General features: G+C 38.1%; 1 protein-coding gene across 11 annotated transcripts in view; it reads left to right on the top strand.

Annotated features, from left to right (window-relative positions):
• The first annotated feature begins 1168 nt into the window (after nt 1-1168).
• Nucleotides 1169-20642, top strand: part of MCMDC2 (minichromosome maintenance domain containing 2) — a 36208-nt gene continuing 16734 nt past the window's right edge. The window contains exons 1-10 of one of the 11 annotated variants that reach the window (XM_081503203.1): nt 1169-1218; nt 4553-4745; nt 4838-4968; nt 5047-5106; nt 7186-7381; nt 7652-7883; nt 8783-8832; nt 9024-9128; nt 11490-11615; nt 14404-14641. In XM_081503203.1, the coding sequence (XP_081359329.1) occupies nt 4652-4745; nt 4838-4968; nt 5047-5106; nt 7186-7381; nt 7652-7883; nt 8783-8832; nt 9024-9128; nt 11490-11615; nt 14404-14641 (1232 nt within the window). In that variant the 5' untranslated portion in view covers nt 1169-1218; nt 4553-4651. Of the gene's footprint in view, nt 1426-4552; nt 4746-4837; nt 4969-5046; nt 5107-7185; nt 7382-7651; nt 7884-8761; nt 8906-9023; nt 9129-11489; nt 11616-14403; nt 14642-20642 lie in introns of all 11 variants that reach the window. The other 10 variants (XM_081503202.1, XM_081503204.1, XM_081503205.1 and 7 more) reach the window with 10 other exon arrangements.

Here is a 20642-nt window from a genome sequence, read left to right as displayed (position 1 = left end):
CACCTATAGGGGTAGATAAACAAAATGTGGTATATACATACAATAGAATATTATTCGGCCTTTAAAAGGAAGTTCTGATATGCTATGACGTAGATGAACCTTGAATACATTTTATTAAGTGAAATAAGCCAGTCACAACGGACAAACACTGTATTATTCCACTTATATGAGGTACCCAGAGTAGTCAAATTCATGGAGACAGAACCCAGCTTGCTCTCAGGGGCAGATGGGAAAGTAGAGAGCCAGGGAAATGGGGAGTTACTGTTTAAGGGGGACAGAGTTTCAATTTGGGAAGGTGAAAAAGTTCTGGAGGTGGATGGTGGTGAGGTTTCACAATGTGAATGTACTTGACACCAGTGAACTGTACACTTAAAAACTGTTAAAATGGTAAGTTTTATGTACATTACCAGTTTTTTAAAAAAAGTTATACCCATTAGCAGTCACTCTCCATTTCCCCTTAAGCCCCAGAAAAGCACTAATCTGTTGTCTCACTCTCAGATTTGTCATTTCTGAACATTTCACATAAATGGAATCTTAGAATATTTGGCCCTTCCTATGTAGCTTCTTTTGCTTTGCATAGTGTTTCCAAGGTTTATCAATATTTATCAATGTAGCACATTTTAATACTCATTCTTTTGAGTATTAAAAGTCAGTTCAGTTGAACTGACATTCTTTTGAACTGACAAATAACATCATGTTATATGGATATACCACATCTTATTTACCCATTTATCAGTTTCCACTTTTTGGCTATTGTACTACAAACATTCACATATTAAGTTCTTGTGTGAACATACATTTTACATTCTTTCTCATACTATCTATATAGAATATGTATAATATGTAATATGTGGCACGAAATTGTTGGGTTATATAGTAACGGTGGTCCTTTATCAGGGAATGTTTTCTGAATTGTCTACACCATTTTGCATTCCCACCAGGAGATTTTTATGTAGGCTTTTTAACAAACATGAACATCCTTGGCCTGTGAAAACCAACGTTTTTTTATCCATCTTTCTCTCTGTTCTTTGCCTCACAAGGAGTGAACAAGAGCCATTCTATTAAAGAGGATGGAGCGCAGGTCAGACTAATTGCCCTGGTAACTAGAAGGGACAACCCCAGCAGGCTCTGCGCGACCAACGGCCCAGAGGTGCGCGCATGCGCTCGAGGACATCGCTGGCTTCCGGGCTCCAGGTGGCGCACAACAGGAGAAGTTCGGTGGGTAGAAGGGTGTCACGCTCTGCTGGGCTGGGGTCCACAGTGCTGGAGGTTGCCTCTGTGGGTGGAAGAGGTCCTGGAGCTCAGGGTGTGAGGCCGGACTTGCTTCCATCCGCTTTGTGAGGTTTTTTTCTTGCTGACTCGGTTGAGAGAGGAGACCCGACCTGCGCCAGTTTCTAGTGAACCAACACTTGGGTTCTTTAGACTGTGAGGAGACATGTCAAATTTTATCCTGGTTCACTTATTTAATGCTTTCCCAAAGGGTTCCATGTCTTTTTCTCCACTGTCCGCTTCCTTGATAATGCTGATACTCCAGGACCTCCGCTCTACACCAGTGATACCCAGAGCGTTATCTCTGGTCTTTTTAAAATTACTGAAGGCCAACAAGCCCTGGTGTATGTCACCCTAATTCTTCTGTCTGGACGCCCTCAGAACCGGTCAAAGTCAGCATATCTGAAATGAATTTCACCTTATCATTTCCCTACCCTTCTCCCGACTTCCGTATTCTATTAGAGCAACACCATCCACCCACACCCGTAGACCGGCGTGAAATTTTTAAAAGTCTAGAATCCATCCCCTCCATTCTCTTTCATTCCTAATGCCCTAGGTTGGGCTACGTATCTCCAAAGAGTAGAAACTGTTCATAGATAATTTCTCTATTCCAACTCCTCTTTCCACTCTGGCAGCAGGCACTGATGTCCAAAATATAAATCTGATCATATTACTCCTCTGTTAAAAACTTTGATGATTTCCCTTTGCCTGTATAATCATTATGGACTTACAAATTTTTCAGTCCTGTTGAACTTCACCCAAACATTTCATTATTAGCAGTCTCCCATCATTCGGCCTCCGAATTATGGTCTGATGAAACACAGATGGAACGTTCTGAACACAACACACGCTTTGAGATTGTTTTATCTAGTTTAGAGGCACTGAGAAATACTCTGAAGTTCCCCGCCTCCCGGCCCGTGCCTCTAGCCCCCTCGCCCCCCATGTAATAGCCAAAAGGACAGTCTCACTTTGGAAAATGAGCTGAACTCCAGGTAGCAGGGGTGTGGATTCAATAGTGTAGATGTGAAAATTGGGAGAAGGGAGATTACCTCTATCCTTGAAAAACTTTCTCTTCTCTTCACCTCTCCTCCAATTACTGAAATCTCACTTAACTCTCCTCCAGTTACTGAAATGTCACCTTTAAATGTCTATGACTCAACTATATTAATGGAGAAGGCAATGCAACCCACTCCAGTACTCTTGCCTAGAAAATCCCATGGACGGAGGAGCCTGGTAGGCTGCAGTCCATGGGGTCGCTAAGAGTCGGACACGACTGAAGTGACTTAGCAGCAGCAGCAGCAACTATATTAAATCAAAATGTCCTAAAACAATAGAAAATATTATTACCCCTACATGAGGAAGACCCCAAGTTTAGTGAACTCTTTCATATACAGTTCCTTCTGTGCTCTCTAGTACATTAATATTTCTCTTATAGCACATATATTGTACAGAATTTTAACTTTTTTACATGTCTGCTTTCCCTCACTGTACTCTTGGAACAATAAGAAACTTATTTTACTGATCTTTGTATCCCCAGTGCCTAGGACAGGATGATATCCATTAAATAGTAAATGGCCAATAAATATTTGATAATGAATAAATGTGATAGTCATTATTTTTTACTTCTCTGCATTGGCACCTCTTTGAAGGCAGAATTTGATCTTAATAATCTTATCCCTAGCACCTAACACAATTTTTGGCTTATATTGTTTCCAATTTTTGTTTGCTATCTTTAAATTAGTTTTATGTATTCCACTTTCATTGCTATGGTTTAATGTTTTATGTTGGTCACTGATACAAAATGTAAAGCCAGAATAGGCCTTATCATCTAATACAACGTCTTAATTTCCTACAGGTGAAGATACTTAGCCGGGAGAGGTCGAGTGACTTCCCCACAGCAACTAGAAAACACTGGATTTAGAACCAGGTTTTCAGATCTCTTAGGCTAGAACCTCATTATCTACTATTTTTTTCAACAAGTGTATTTTGGTATACGTACTCTGTAAAGAGACACTTGGGGATCCTGTTCTTAAATTTGCAATCTTGTGAGGAATTTCATAACCTAGTGTTGAATAAAATATCATTTGGCAAAAAGAAGCTGAAGTGTGGTTTCCCTTTGGGTGGGATTTTTCTGCACTGCTCGGCTTGTGGGATCTCAGTTCCCTGGCCAGGGATTAAACCTGGGTCAAGGCAGTGAAAGCTCAGAATCCTAACCACTAGGCTGCTAGAGAACTCCTAGGAATTTTTTTAAGTTGGAAATTTTACCTCATTTTATTTCACTTTCAGTTTTACCTTTAATAGTGTTCAGTTCAGTTCGGTCTCTCAGTCGTGTCCGACTCTTTGTGACCCCACGAACTGCAGCACGCCAGGCCTCCCTCTCCATCACCAACTCCCGGAGTCCACCCTAACCCATGTCCATTGAGTTGGTGATGCCATCCAACCATCTCATCCTCTGTCGTCCCCTTCTCCTCCTGCCCTCAATCTTTCCCAGCATCAGGGTCTTTTCCAATGAGTCAGCTCTTTGCATCAGGTAGCCAAAGTATTGGAGTTTCAGCTTCAACATCAGTCCTTCCAATGAACACTCAGGACTGATCTCCTTTAGGATGGACTGGTTGGATCTCCTTGCAGTCCAAGGGACTCTCAAGAGTCTTCTCCAGCACCACAGTTCAAAAGCATCAATTCTTCGGTGCTCAACTTTCTTTATAGTTTAACTCTCACATCCATACATGACCACTGGAAAAACCATAGCCTTGACTAGATGGACCTTTGTTGGCAAAGTAGTGTCTCTGCTTTTTAATATGCTGTCTAGGTTGGTCATAACTTTCCTTCCAAGGAGTAAGCGTCTTTTACTTTCATGGCTGCAATCACCATCTGCAGTGATTTTGGAACCCAGAAAAATAAAGTCAGCCACTGTTCCCACTGTTTCCCCATCTGTTTGCCATGAAGTGATGGGACCAGATGCCATGATCTTAGTTTTCTGAATGTTGAGCTTTAAGCTAACTTTTTCACCCTCCTCTTTCACTTTCATCACGAGGCTCTTTAGTTCCTCTTTACTTTCTGCCATAAGGGTGGTGTTATCTGCATATCTGAGGTTATTGATATTTCTGCCAGCAATCTTGATTCCAGCTTATGCTTCGTCCAGCCCAGCATTTCTCATGATGTACTCTGCATATAAGTTAAATAAGTAGGGTGACAATATACACCCTATATTCAATATACAGCCGTTAATAGTGTAAACAGTTTTATTTTATATCCTTAAATGTAAATTTTATTTTATTTCTAGGTATTCTCATATTTTCTATGAGTATCAGTCTCTGTAGTCTTCACCAGCACTTGTGATTTAAGCAGTTAGTAAAAGAGAAGAATCAGTAACTAGAAGAAAATGTCAAATCTAAAAATGAAAGAGGCAGCCCTTATCTATCTTGACAGAAGTGGAGGCCTCCAGAAGTTCATAGATGATTGCAAATGCTACAATGGTATGTTCAGCAAAAGTGACTTTATTTTAGAAACTTTAAAATAAAGTCCTACATATAACTAACTTCATTTTAAAATTTGTGTATTTTTACAGATTCAAAACAAAGTTATGCTGTCTATCGATTCAATGTTTTAATAAATCCCTCTGATGTTGTTGAATTGGATGCTGAACTTGGAAATCACATTTTACACCAGCCTTTAAAAGCTGCTCAAGTTTTTCAATCAGTAAGTTAGAGAAAGAAATAATTTTATGCCACGTGGAATCTTCCATAACTTCTTTGGTTTTCTTGTTTGAAATCACAGGTCTGTTATATTGCTATTAAGACTCTCTCACTAATTGGACAGTTGCAGACTGAAACTCAAGTAAGTTTTAGTTAAATTTAACAAAGAAAACTAAGGTTCAGTACTTTAAGGATAACTTGTAAATAAATATTTTTATATTAAAATATATTTTTTATTAAAACATTTTTTCAAAGTTTGGTGGGCTACATACACATCTTTACTTCCTGCATTATCACTTATAACATTAAACATTTTAATAATGAAACATGTCAAACATACCCTAAAATAAAGAGAATAATACAATGAACCTCCATATTATCTATTGCTCAGATTTAATAGTTTGCAATATTTTACCATACCTACATCATCAGTTTTTTTCTGAAATATTTTAAGGCAAATCTTTAACATACATTTGATATTTCACCCCTACATACTTCCATATGTATCAACCTCTAAAAATTGTGGACATATTTCTTTTATAACCACAATGACACTGTTACCCCTTACAAAAAAAACAGTAATTTCTTAGTATCATCTAATATCCTGTCCAGCCCAGATTTAAATTTGCCCAGTTGGGATTCTCAAGAATCTCTCACAGCTGATTTGTACAAGTCAAGATCAAAACAAGGTGTACACATTATAACTGGTTCTTATATCTTACTATGTCTTTTTTGATCTAGAGGCATTTCCTCCTCCTCCCTTTTTATGCCATTGAATTTTTGAAGAAGCTAGTTAGTTGTCCTGTAACATGTCTCATAATCTGGGCTTGTCTGATTATGTTCATGTAGTATTTAACTTATTCCATAGACCCCATATTTCTGAAAAATAGCAATTGCTTCTAAATATTATACTTGCTTAGATTCAAATTCAACTCATTTTGATAAGAATATATTACAGTGTCACATGTTTCATACTGCCCTACATTAGAAGTGCCCTCTCTGTTGTCCCACTGTTAGCAATGCCACAATTGGTCGGTGGCTGCAGATGATGTCAGTCTGACCCCTCCAAATCACAGTCTACCATCAGCTTTCACCTCAGTTTTTGCAGTCATTGATAATCATTGCCTGTGTGTGTGTTAGTCACTTAGTCGTGTCCAACTCTTTGCTACCCCATGGGCTGTAGCCTGCCAGGCTCCTCTGTCCATGGGATTCTCCAGGCAAGAAGACTGGAGCCAGTTGCCATTTCCTTCTCCAGGGGACCTTCCGGACCCAGGGATTGAACCTGGATCTCCTGAATCATTGCCTAGATTCCGTTATTTCATTAGGAGTTGCAAAATTATGATTTTCCAGATTTTAGAAAGCTTTCAATGTTTATTAGCTAAAATTATCCTGCAAGAGAAGTTTTTCTCTCATCAACTGTTTAATTACCTTGCAATATAATTTGTACAGGAAAAGCCAGAGAAATGTTTGATTCTTTCCATTTATAAACTTTCGGAGTGATGGGTTGAAATATAGCAGCCTCCAGTGATGACCAGTATTTTTTGTTTGTTTTTCCATTTTTAAATTATGAGGAGCTATTAATACATGAATTTTTAAATATATCTGATATGTTTCAGTGAATCTTTGTCATTTTTTTTGATGTTTATATTCTCTAACTTTGGTCACTGGGAGCTTCTTAAAGTTTGTTCTTATTTCTTTTTGATACATTTCATTAGTGTATTTTCTGCCCCAGACCTGAAACTAGCCATTTTTCCTAAGGAGCTCTGTTTCCTTTCAGTGAGAAATTATATTTAGAGATCTGGGCATTAGAAGTATTTATTGCTATGAGGTTGTCATTGTTTTGTAAATAAGTCTTTCAGGGAATGGTGGGGAAATGTGTATATATATATATATATGTATATTTTTTTAACTTTTCCGTGATTTTATTTTTCTTATTTTGATTGAAAGATAATTTCTTTACAGAATTTTGTTATTTTCTACAGAAATTGTATTTTTAAGAAAGATAATAGTTCATAATACTTTTAATTAAAATATCAGATTATGAGGATTTTGCATTTTAATTTTACATTTAAATATCTTTTCTCTTAATGCTCAAAAGATTGGTTCCTAATACTAACAAATCATTTATTTGACTTACCCTACAAATATATTTACTATATTGTAATGCAAGTCCAATTGGATCTGCACTTTTTATTAATACAATTTTTTGTGTTCTTATTAGATTAATATAGTGCTGAAGTTAACACATTTACCTCCTCTGCCAAGTTATTGTCTTGATCTTTGTGAGTTTCCACGTGATTATACATCTCAAAGATTTTATATGATGCAAGGAATTGTGATTGCAATGACAACTGTAACCAAATATACACAAGGTGCAAGATTTCTTTGTTCAGATGAAGCATGCCCTCTTTCAAAAGGTAAATATTAAAATGTAAAATCAAAATAATTTATAATTTAATCTTAAATCATGTTTATAATTAGTTGTGAAACGATCATAGCATAAAAAGAATGGGATAAAATTTGGTGTCTCCTAGGCTTCCCTGGAGAAGGCAATGGCACCCCACTCCAGTACTCTTGCCTGGAAAATCCCATGAACGGAGGAGCCTGGCGGGCTGCAGTCCATGGGGTCACTGAGTCGGACACGACTGAGCGACTCCACTTTCACTTTTCACTTTCATGCCCTGGAGAAGGAAATGGCAACCCACTCCAGTACTCTTGCCTGGAGAATCCCAGGGACGGGGGAGCCTGGTGGGCTGCCGTCTATGGGGTCGCACAGAGTCGGACACGACTGACGCGACCTAGCAGCAGCAGCAGCAGCAGCAGCAGCAGCAGCAGCAGCAGCAGCAGCAGCAGCAGCAGCAGCAGCAGCAGCAGCAGCAGCAGCAGCAGCAGCAGCAGGCTTCCCTGGTGGCTCAGATGGTAAAGAGACTGCCTGCAGTGTGGGAGACCTGGGTTCAATCCCTGGGTCAGGAAATTCCCCTGGAGAAGGAAATGGCAACCCACTCCAGTAAACTTGCTTGGAAAATCCCATGGACGGAGGAGCGTGGCAGGCTACAGTCCATGGGGTAGCAAAGAGTCTGACTTGACTGAGCAACTTCACTTTCACTTTCAGTGTTTATAAGGGCTTCCCTCATAGCTCAGCTGGTAAAGAATCCGCCCGCAGTGCGGAAGACCTGGGTTCGATCCCTGGGTTTGGAAGATCCCCTGGAGAAGGGAAAAGGCTACCCACTCCAGTATTCTGGCTTGAAGAAGTCCATGGACTATACAGTCCCTGGGATCGCAAAGAGTCAGACCCGACTGAGCAACTTTCACAATGTTTACAAGTCTACTTTGTATAACCTTGAAATTCATTCTTTCTTCCCCTCCTCTCCCCTATAATTTAATAGATGTACTTGTGTTGCTGAAGTACTTGTTCTCTCACACAATTTCGTGACTGTTCATGGTGTTCCCTCTCCTTGTAATGTCCTCTCTCAACCCTTTGGCTTAACTCCATTCAGTCTTTCTCCAGGACAGCTTTTTCATTCATCCTCACCTCTCATTGGGTTGGTTACCCCTCCTGTTTTCTCTCCGAACACTTTGTAGATGAATACTGCATGTTGAAATTGTCTGGTTTTGGTCACCACCTATTGAAATTGTATGTTTAAATATCCATAAAAACAGTGCCTTAGCACAGTGCCTGGCAAAAAATAGCCATTGAACTGCTGTGAACTCACATCCAAACCCAATTTAATTATATGTTGAATTAGATTCATTTTAAAGGATTGAAAATAGAAAGCTAAATCTGAAGGCAAATTTAGCTTAACTCTGTTTTCTTTCAGGATTTCAGTATATAAGAGTGCATGTACCTGGTGCTACCGAATCTGCAACAGTAAGAAATGACTTTTTGTGTAATCTATGTTCATCTTCACTTCAAGAAGACAGAAAATTTAGAGTACTTGGTGGTAAAATGCATTTATGTTTTATAATTATAATTTTTAAAATAATGTCTGATATTTTAATGTAGAAATTAAATTGAATATATATCCTAATAACTAATTCTTTTTTGCTCTTTGCATTCAGATAAACAGATAGTTGAAATAATTACTGCAAAGTCACTTCGTGCTTTTCAAGGATATTGTAACAACCAGCCATTTAGGTTTCAGTCTCTTACAGTCTTCCTCAGAGGTAAGATCTGTTTGCACTAAAATGTACTTGACGTTATGCTTGCTTATTATACATGGTATTTGTATAGCTTGATAATCATAGGTCTTCTCTCTCTTGAGTATTTTAAAGAGTCATATACAGCTAATGTACCAATTATTTATTCAGTCATACAACATTCACTTAAAAAGATATTAGCACATACTGTGAGGCACTATGTTAAATCTCAGGGTGACAGTTATTTACAGTAATAATCTCCCATTATTGTGTGTGTATGTCTTATTTAAGTATTGAAGTTAATGTTTTAAAATATAATGTTCATAAGGGTAGGATGTGAATTTTTACTGCACATAGTAAAAATTTAGTAAGTATTCGTTCAATGAATAAATGAACTCCATGGGTTAAGACCTGTGAGTAGACAGATTCTGGCATAAAGGAGGAAATCATTATCAGTATCAATCACCCAGGGAAGAGTGAGTCTTCATTAAGAAGCCAGAATTGTGAAAATGAGGATGGGTTCAGCCTCTTTTCTTGGGCTAAAATTGGAAGAATTAAACTGTTTTTAAAGAGAGATTTTGGATGCAACCATGTGTAGGAAACGCAAGAGTTTGGAAAGTAGAGACTCAAACAAGCATTCTTTTCACCATGGCTTGACAAGGACAAGGCAGGCATGTAAGCCCAGATGACCATAATTTTTAATACCAAGGCACTGTAGACACTTTTACATATATTAACTCATTTAATCAGAGCAACTCTCAATTCTTTCAATTGTTATCTCCATTTACAGTGTGGAAATGGATGCACAGAGAAGTTAAATAACTTTTCCAAGGTTACACAGCTAGCACATGACATAACCATGATTCAAACTCAGGCATTCTAGCTTCAAAGTCTATTATTTTAACTACTTAATTCTACTAAATACAAACCATACATTACAATATAGAAATATAAGTGACTATCCAACATATATTTTAATAGAAAACCCTTTCTTCAAATAAACTCTTAATAGAACCCAAATTAATGTTTAAAAATTAAATTAATAAAAGGAGGCCTTTGGGGATTATCAGAAGAGATACCTAGACTTCCCAGTCTCCTAGCCTTCCTCTTGATCCTTTCTTGACCTCAGGATACATTCACCAAACTCTTAAGGGTTCAGGGAACAGCTGAAAAATGATTTGTTTAATTTTTCCCTTGTAATTCATACTGTATCCTTCAGGGGTTTTGTGAGGTGGGGGAAGAGGAGTGTTGGTTTGTTTATTTGGTTTGGGGTTTTTATTTTCTTAAGTCTTGGGCCTGATTCTTCCCATCTAGGTCTACAGAGTTTACCAATATACTCTCTGGAGCTAGAGAGAGAGAGAGAAAGAACAGAGAGGGAGAAATAGAGATCACTGTTTACTCACAGAGGGAGGTTAATCCTTGCTCCTGCTTGTAAGCCTTTCTTTCACAGCTTTACAACCATCCAAATTCTAACTGTGTAATGGAGGATCAAGATTTTTTAGTTTTTCAGAATAAATTTTGGACTTGTGCAAAGGCTTTGCTCAATCCGTAAAGGTGAGAGGAACCTAGTAAAGTTTCTTGTGGGTAGACTTTAGACAGGAGCAGATCCAGACGAGAATTTCAATTTGGCTACTTAACTACTTGGACTTCCCTGGTAGCTCAGATGGTAAGAATCCACATGCAGTGCGGGAGACCTGAGTTCGATCCCTGGGTTGGGACGATCCCCTGGAGGAGGGCATGGCAACCCACTCCAGTATTCTGGGGATTCTCCAGAATCCCCATGGACAAAGGAGCCTGGCAGGCTGCAGTCCATGGGGTCACAAAGAGTTGGGCATGACTGAATGACTAAGCACTTAACTACTTTAGCCTTGTATAAGTCACTTAACCTCTTGGTTTCTTCATATATAAAATGGGGATAACAATATTTGTCTTAAAGTTTATAATTACATAGTGTGTGTAAAAGTACCTTGCCTATATTATAGACAGGACATAATACTTTTAAAAATAATTTTCTTCCCAAATAAAATTATTACTTATAAAGTCTTTTATTAGCATTTTTGTCATTTAATGGAAACATGTTTCATTTAAACAGAGTTGTCCTGTTTTGCCTCTTGACTATATTATAGAAGACTGTTTAGTTGCTATGCCGCATACTTCTTGAAGTTAATTCATCACTGGCTCAAAATGATGTATCAAAATTAATCAGCAGTAAAATTACCTCAATTTACATTATTCATGTCACTCAGTATGCACGTTATACTAAACAAAAGTAAATATTTAGCAGCTAACTGAACTATTAAATTGTTACTGGTTTTAGATCTTTGAACCATTTCATCAGTAAAAGTTTCATTCAGTAAACACATTTTCTTTTATCTTTAATAATTTTAGATGAATCAGTGAATAAAATGAATATAGGAAATGAGTATAAGGTTATTGGAATTCCAACCTGTGTAAAAACATCACAAACTGCTGTCTGTATAGAAGCAAATAGTATCACTTCTTGCATTCCAAAAGGTAAGGAAAATGTTAGTATCATTTTTAACAATACTTGCAAGTTTAAATGCATTTGTTCAGGAAATAAGTATTGGCTGCCTGTGTGCTAGACACTCTTCAAAACACTAGGGATAGAGTTGTGATCAGGACAGTCAAGGTTCCCACCCTTAAATCATATGGTAGATAGAGAGAAGGCAATGGCACCCCACTCCAGTACTCTTGCCTGGAAAATCCCATGGACGGAGGAGCCTGGTAGGCTACAGTCCATGGGGTCACTAAGAGTCGGACATGACTGAGGAACTTCACTTTTACTTTTCCCTTTCATGCACTGGAGAAGGAAATGGCAACCCACTCCAGTATTCTTGCCTGGAGAATCCCAGGGACGGTGGAGCCTGGTGGGCTGCCGTCTATGGGGTTGCACAGAGTCGGACACAACTGAAGCAACTTAGCAGCAGCAGATAGTGAATAAATATAAACTAATTAATGAGACAATTTCAGATAATAAATGCTATGAAGGAAATAAAGCAGAATAATGTGGAAACTTGCCCCTAGGAATGATTCTTTTCTTTTGGCTAAACTCTATTTAGATTTTTTAAAAAATAATTACCAATGAGAAGAACGTTTTAAGATGCCAGGAGTTAGAGATTAGTCTAAAAGTTTTTCTTACCTTTGTTTTCTAGCTAAGGCAATGCTAAGTAACTTGTCATGGTCTGAGAAAAAGAGCTGGATAAAATGGCATCCTCTTCCTCATCTGAGTTTTGAGCCAATAGAGAAATAAGACAAGAGGCAAAGGCAGTTGGGGGCCAAAATATCTGCTGTATTACTGATAATTTTCTTCCAACTTAATTAAGCACTAAGTAAACAAAAGTGAAGAGCAGATCTACTCTTTTAATTTGGTAAACAAATATCTAAATATAAGACAGGCTAGTAAAATCTCAAATAGTAGATTTTTTTCTTGAATCACTAGATAGCTTTTGAACTGTGGTATTGGAGAAGACACTTGAAAGTCCTTTGGACTGCAAGGAGATCCAACCAGTCTATACTAAAGGAAATCATTCCTGAGTATTCATTGGAAGGACTGATGCTGAAGCTGAAACTCCAATACTTTGGCCACCTGATGCGAAGAGCTGACAAATTTGAAAAGACCCTGATGCTGGGAAAGATTGAAGGCAGGAGGAGAAGGGGACAACAGAGGATGAGATGGCTGGATGGCATCACCGACTCAAAGGACATGAGTTTGAATAAACTCCGGGAATTGGCAATGGACAGAGAGGCCTGGCATGCTGCAGTCCATGGGGTCACAAAGAGTCAGACACAACTGAGTGACTGAACTGAACTGAACTGAGATAGCTATCTAGCATAACAGAGGCCCATGTTGAATTTAGGGCTTCTACGGTGGCTTAGGTGGTAAAGAATCTACCTGCAATGCGGGAGACCTGGGTTCGATCCCTAGGTGAGGAAGATCCCCTGGAAAAGGAAATGGCTCCTCACTCCAGTATTCCTGCCTGGAGAATTCCATGTACAGAGGAGCCTGGTAGGCTACAGTCTATGGGGTCACAAAGAGGTGCACACTACTGAGCAACTAGCACTTTCACTTTCTTTCAAGTTGAATTTAAATGCAATGGATTCTAGACACCTCTACTTATTTTGAAGAGAAAAACTTATTAAAAGAATAAAAATATTGAAGAAAGAAAGCATTAATGAACAATAGATATTTTGAAGATCCTTTCAGTATTTTCTGCTGTGAAATGTTTTAAAATTTACTGATTTGGTAGCAGAACATGACTTATATGTAGGTGAAGTGTGCTTTCTCCTGCTAAACTCTAGAATTAGGCAGATTTAACCACCTAAATGTGGCAAGACCTACTCTAGGTAGGCCTCCCTTGGTCCATGGGCATGGCTGAATAGAAGAAATCATTGCTCCATGATGATAGCCCAAGAGGAAAGAGAAAGGGACTGAGTTATGTGTGCACAGCTCTTCCTCCCAAACTGACCCATTGGATTAAATCGCTCATCCCTTTCAGGAGTTGGACAGAATAAGGGAGTGGAGAAGGTCTAGAATGTTACAGTCTGTGTTAAAGTAGTAGGGTATAAATCTTCCCTTTTAACAGGAACATTTAAATATTTCTCGTTCTGCTTTTTCAGTTCAGTTCAGTCACTCAGTTGTGTCCGGCTCTTTGTGACCCCATGGACTGCAGCACACCAGGCTTCCCTGTCCATCACCAGCTCCTAGAGCTTACTCAGACTCATGTCTATTGAGTCAGTGGTGCCATCCAACCATCTCATCCTCTGTTGTCCCCTTCTTCTCCTGCCTTCAATCTTTTCTAGCATCAGGATCTTTTCAAACGAGTCAGTTCTTCGCATCAGGTGGCCAAAGTATTGGAGTTTCAGCTTCAGCATCAGTCCTTCCAATGAATATTCAGGACTGATTTTAGCCCTCACTAAAGCAGAATATTCAGTTCTGCTTTTTAGCCCTCGCTAAATGTGATACTGTTTCAAAAACAAATATAAAGTAAACACTGCCATACAGGAGCCTCATGATCTGACTTTGCTCACATAGGTCTTAAAAGGAAAAAATGAGGAATTTACTTGCAACCTACAGGCAATCTATCCTTTTGTTATGTTCCTTGGGTAGAAATGATAGACCAGAGTGACCTCCAATCATAATTTATTATCATTATAATAATTTGAATGTGGCATCATTAAAAGAACTGCAATTTGATATTTTAGATTAATGGAATTAGATGTCTGTATACCGTTTGCTTATTTTAAAGCTCTTTTTAATACATGTATTAATATTTACTTTCAGTTCCTTCAGGAATTAGTGACAATTTCAGGTGTCTCCTCTCTCTGACTTCCAGCTCATGCTGGAAGTTTACAGCAATACTTGCCAACATCTTTGCATCACAGATTGCTCCTCCTGGGACTTACAATTTGCTCAAGCTCTGTTTGCTGATGAGTCTAGTACAGACAAGTGACCGTAACAAGGAACTGGAAAATTGCTTGGATATTTTAATTGTAACAAGTGATACTCTACTCATAGACAGGTAAAATATATGCCATTACAAATTGATCACAGATTTGCATAAATCTTTTCCATAAAGGTTATTATAAGACAGATATTTAGAATTTATCTGAGATAAATTGCTCCCCACTAGCAAGTACTCTTTTTAAAAAGCTTACTTAAATGTTCAAAAAACTAGGAATGAACTTCATATATTAATATCAGTTCAGTTCAGTCGCACAGTTGTGTCCAACTCTTTGTGACCCCATGAACATGCCAGGCCTCCCTGTCCATCACCAACTCCTGGAGTCCACCCAAACCCATGTCCATTGAGTTGGTGATGCCATCCAACCATCTCATCCTCTGTCGTCCCCTTCTCCTCCTGCCCTCAATCTTTCCCAGCATCAGGGTCTTTTCCAATGAGTCAGCTCTTTGCATCAGGTGGCCAAAGTATTGGAGTTTCAGCTTCAACATCAGTCCTTCCAATGAACACTCAGGACTGATCTCCTTTAGGATGGACTGGTTGGATCTCCTTTCAGTCCAAGGGACTCTCAAGAGTCTTCTTCAACACCACAGTTCAAAAGCATCAATTCTTCGGTGCTCAGCTTTCTTTATGGTCCAACTCTAACATCCATACATGACTACTGGAAAAACCATAGCCTTGACTAGATGGACCTTTGTTGGCAAAGTAATGTCTCTGCTTTTTAATATGCTGTCTAGGTTGGTCATAACTTTCCTTCCAAGGAGTAAGTGTCTTTTAATTTCATGGCTGCAATCACCATCTACAGTGATTTTGGAGCCCAGAAAAATAAAGTCAGCCACTATTTCCACTGTTTGCCCGTCTATCTGCCATGAAGTGATGGGACCGGATGCCATGATGTTAGTTTTCTGAATGTTGAGCTTTAAGCCAACTTTTTCACCCTCCTCTTTCACTTTCATCAAGAGGCTCTTTAGTTCCTCTTTACTTTCTGCCATAAGGGTGGTGTTATCTGCATATCTGAGGTTATTGATATTTCTGCCAGCAATCTTGATTCCAGCTTGTGCTTCCTCCAGCCCAGCGTTTCTCATGATGTACTCTGCATATAAGTTAAATAAGCATGGTGACAATATACAGCCTTGACGTACTCCTTTTCCTATTTGGAACCAGTCTGTTGTTCCATGTCCAGTTCTAACTGTTGCTTCCTGACCTGCATACAGATTTCTCAAGAGGCAGGTAAGGTGGTCTGGTATTCCCATCTCTTTCAGAATTTTCCACACTTTATTGTGATCCACAGAGTCAAAGGCATTGGCATAGTCAATAAAGCAGAGGTAGATGTTTTTCTGGAACTCTCTTGCTTTTTCGATGATCCACTGGATGTTGGCAATTTGATCTCTGGTTCCTCTGCCTTTTCTAAAACCAGCTTGAACATCTGGAAGTTCACGGTTCACGGATTTCTGAAGCCTGGCTTGGAGAATTTTGAGCATCACTTTACTAGTGTGTGAGATGAGTGCAATTGTGCGGTAGTTTGAGCATTCTTTGGCATTGCCTTTCTTTGGGATTAGAATGAAAACTGACCTTTTCCAGTCCTGTGGCCACTGCTGAGATTTCCATATTTGCTGGCATATTGAGTGCAGCACTTTCACAGCATCATCTTTCAGGATTTGAAATAGCTCAACTGGAATTCATCACCTCCACTGGCTTTGTTTGTAGTGATGCTTCCTAAGGCCACTTGACTTCACATTCCAAGATGTCTGGCTCTAGGTGAGTTATCACACCATCGTCATGATCTAGGTCATGAAGATCTTTTTTGTACAGTTCTGTGTATTCTTGCCACCTCTTCTTAATATCTTCTGCTTCTGTTAGGTCCATATCATTTCTGTCCTTTATTGAGCCCATCTTTGCATGAAATGTTCCCTTGGTATCTCTGATTTTCTTGAAGAGATCTCTAGTCTTTCCCATTCTGTTGTTTTCCTCTATTTCTTTGTATTGATCACTGAGGAAGGCTTTCTTATCTCTCCTTGCTATTCTTTGGAACTCTGCATTCAAATGGGTATACATTTCCTTTTCCCCTTTGCTTTTCGCTTCCTGTCTTTTCACAGCTATTTTTAAGGTCTCCTCAGACCGCCATTTTGCTTTTTAGCAAAACATCATCTGTCCAATTAAGTTAAAGCTAATTGGACTTTTATTTTTTTAATTTAAATTTCTTTCTATAAATTTGTTTTTGCCTTATAATTACACATACTATATTAATATATGGGTGGCCCCTATATATATATATATATATATATATATATATATATATATATATAGTATGTGCAATCATAAAGCAAAAACAAATTTATAGAATGAAATTTAAATTAAAAAAGTAAGAGTCAAATTAGCTCTAACTTAATTGGACAGATGATGTTTTGCTAAAATTAAAATTAAATATAGTGCTAACTGCCACAGATTGCACCAATTTAATCTTCCACTAATGAGCATGAGAATATTTGTTTAACAGTCTCACCAATACTGGGTATTGTTAGACTTTTAAATGGGTGGAAACTGGTGTTTAATTTTAATTTTCATTTCTTTAACTAGAAGTAAGCTTTAGCATCATTTAGAATTTATTAAACACTTTTTATTATTTTTTTATGACCACTGTGACCATTGTCCATTTTTAAATTAATCTGCTTATTTCTTGTTGATTTGTGATACCTCTGTAAATTAAAGCCCTTGTCTCTCTTTCTGTTTGTCATTAACCTTTTCCTGTAGTATTTGGGGCTGTATGACAGATTTGGTGTTTTGTTTTTTAGGTAAGAATTACATAAATAAAGTGAAGTAATAAGATCTTAAGTATGCAATTTGATGAATCTTGACAAGATACGTGCATTCCTATAGCCATCACCTCAATAAGATATGAAACATTTTCATTTTTCCATCACTTTGGAAGGTTCCTTTATTCTCGCAGTTAATTCCTATTTCCACAGGTGATTTCTGTCACCATAGGTTAATTTTCATGTTCTTGAATTTTGTATAAATAGAATCACACAGTGCATCCTCTTTAGGATCTAATCTCTTTTGCTTAGCATGTTTTTGAGATTGGCCCTGTTGTATGTGTGTCAGAAGTTCACTTGTTCTAATTGATGAGTTGTGTTCCATTATATAAATGTACCAGAATTTGTTTCTCCATTTCCCTAGTGATGGACATTTGGGTTTTGCATGTTTTGACTATATAAATAAAGCTGCAATAAACATCTCTTGTACAAGTCTTTTTGTAGACTTGTGTTTTCATTATCTTGAATAAATATCTAAGAGTGGAATTGCTGTGTCATAAGGTAGGTGTATGTAACTTTATAAGAAACTGCCAAACAGGTTTTCAAAGTGGTTGTGCCATTTTACATTCCAGTCAACGAGGTAAGGTTCCAGATGTTTCTCTCCTCACCAACATCCAGTGTTGTCAGTCTTTCTCAGTTTAACCATGCTAATGTGTGTGAAATGGTATCTCATTACATTTCTAAGTTGCATTTCCCTGATGACTATCCCTGCATTTCCCTGATGATTTGAACTCTTCTTCATGTGCTTATTTGCTACTCATCTTATTTTATGAAGTGTCAAGTTGTTTGCTCGCTTTTAAATGGAGTTCTGAATGCACATCCATTGTCACATATGTATCATGAAACTTTTCTCCCAGGTACAAAAATAGTTTGTTTTTTTTTTCTTAAAGATATCTTTGATGAGCACACCTTTAGTTTTGATTATTATTTTCTTTTATGTTTAGTGTTTTCTGGTTTCTGTTTAATAAGTCTCTGCCTACCTCGAGGTCATGAAGATATTCTTCTATGTTTTCTTCTAGGAGAATATAGGTATAACTTTTACAATAGGTCTGTTATATATTCCAAGTCAGTTTCTGTATATACGTTGTATATATGTGAGGTTGGAGTCAAGATTAATGTTTTTCCTATGCATTTATCAAACTTTTCCATACTATTTGTTGAAAAAAACTTTCCTTTCCCCGTTGAATTGCTGTGGTGCCAGTATTGAAAATCTGTTAAACTGGATATATGGTTATAAATTTAGGTATACAGTTTAACTGGGTATACATCTATTTGAACTTTCTTTTCTGCTATTTTGACTTATTTGTCTACAATTATGCCTCACATTCTTGATTGTTGTAGCTCTATATTAAGTTTTGAATCAGGTAGTGCAACTTCATTCTTCATTTTTAAGATTTGTTTTCACTATTTTCGGTGCTTTGCATTTTCTTAAAAAGTTTAGAATCCATATGTTACTACCAACCTCCAGCACACCAAAAAAGCCTTTAAGGATTTTGATTGGAACTGCTTTTAACTTATAAATCAATTTTGGGGAGAACTTACATCTTAGCAATGTTCAGTCTTCTAATACATGAATATGGTTTATATCTCCATTTATTTAAATCTTAATTTCTTTCAGAAAATTGCAAAGGTCATGCACATAATTTGTTGATTCCTAAATATTTGGTATTTTTGATGCTGTTAAACTGGAGACCCAGTTTCCCCCTCAGTCAGTCTATCCCATCAGGGGGCTTCCATAAACCTCTTATCCTTCTCCATCAGAGGGCAGACAGACTGAAAACCACAATCACAGAAAACTAACCAATCTAATCACATGGACCACAGCCTTGTCTAACTCAGTGAAACTATGAGCCATGACGTGTAGGGCCACCCAAGACGGACGGGTCATGGTGGAGAGTTCTGACAAAATGTGGTCCACTGGAGAAGGGAATGGCAAACCACTTCAGTATTCTTGCCTTGAGAACCCCATGAACAGTACGAAAAGGCAAAAAGATAGGACACTGAAAGATGAACTCCCCAGGTCAGTAGGTACCCAGTATGCTACTGGAGATCAGTGGATAAATAACTCCAGAAAGAATGAAGAGACAGAGAAAGCAAAAACAACACCCAGTTGTGGATGTGACTGGTGATGGAAGCAAGGTCCATTGTTATAAAGAGCAATATTGCATAGGAACCTGGAATGTTAGGTCCATGAATCAAGGCAAATTGGAAGTGGTCAAACAGGAGATGGCAAGAGTGAACATCGACATTTTAGGAATTAGCAAACTAAAATGGACTGGAATGGGTGAATTTAACTCAGATGACCATTATATCTACTACTGTGGGCAAGAATCCCTTAGAAGAAATGGAGTAGCCATCATAGTTAACAAAAGAGTCCGAAATGCAGTACTTGGACGCAATCTCAAAAACGACAGAATGATCTCCGTTCGTTTCCAAGGCAAACCTTTCAATATCACAGTAATCCAAGTCTATACCCCGACCAATAATGCTGAAGAAACTGAGTTGAACAGTTCTATGAAGACCTACAAGACCTTCTAGAACTACCACCCCCAAAAGATGTCCTTTTCATTATAGGGGACTGGAATGCAAAAGTAGGAAGTCAAGAAACACCTGGAATAAAAGGCAAATTTGGCCTTGGAGTACAGAATGAAGCAGGGCAAAGGCTAATAGAGTTTTGCTAGGAGAATGCACTGGTCATAGCAAACACCCTCTTCCAACAACACAAGAGAAGACTCTACACATGGACATCACCGGATGGTCAACACCGAAATCAGATTGATTATATTCTTTGCAGCCAAAGATGGAGAAGACAGTCAGCAAAAACAAGACCGGGAGCTGACTGTGGCTCAGATCATGAACTCCTTATTGCCAAATTCAGACTTAAATTGAAGAAAGCAGGGAAAACCACTAGACCATTTAGGTATGACCTAAATCAAATCCCTAATGATTGTACAGTGGAAGTGAGAAATAGATTTAAGGGACTAGATCTAATATAGAGTGCCTGATGAACTATGGACGGAAGTTTGTGACATTGTACAGGAGACAGGGAGCAAGACCAACCCCAAGAAAAATGCAAAAAAGCAAAATGGCTGTCTGAGGAGGCCTTACAAATAGCTGTGAAAAGAAGAGAAGCAAAAAGGAAAGATATACCCATTTGAATGCAGAGTTCCAAAGAATACCAAGGAGAGATAAGAAAGCCTTCCTCAGTGATCAGTGCAAAGAAATAGAGGAAAACAATAGAATGGGAA

The sequence above is a fragment of the Giraffa tippelskirchi genome, chromosome 6, assembly GCF_054371585.1.
Source record: "Giraffa tippelskirchi isolate mGirTip1 chromosome 6, T2T-mGirTip1v1.2.pri, whole genome shotgun sequence".
In the NCBI taxonomy this organism is placed as follows: Eukaryota; Metazoa; Chordata; class Mammalia; order Artiodactyla; family Giraffidae; genus Giraffa; species Giraffa tippelskirchi.
Note: the sequence above shows the minus strand (reverse complement) of the source record. Positions and strands in the feature narration are given on the sequence as shown.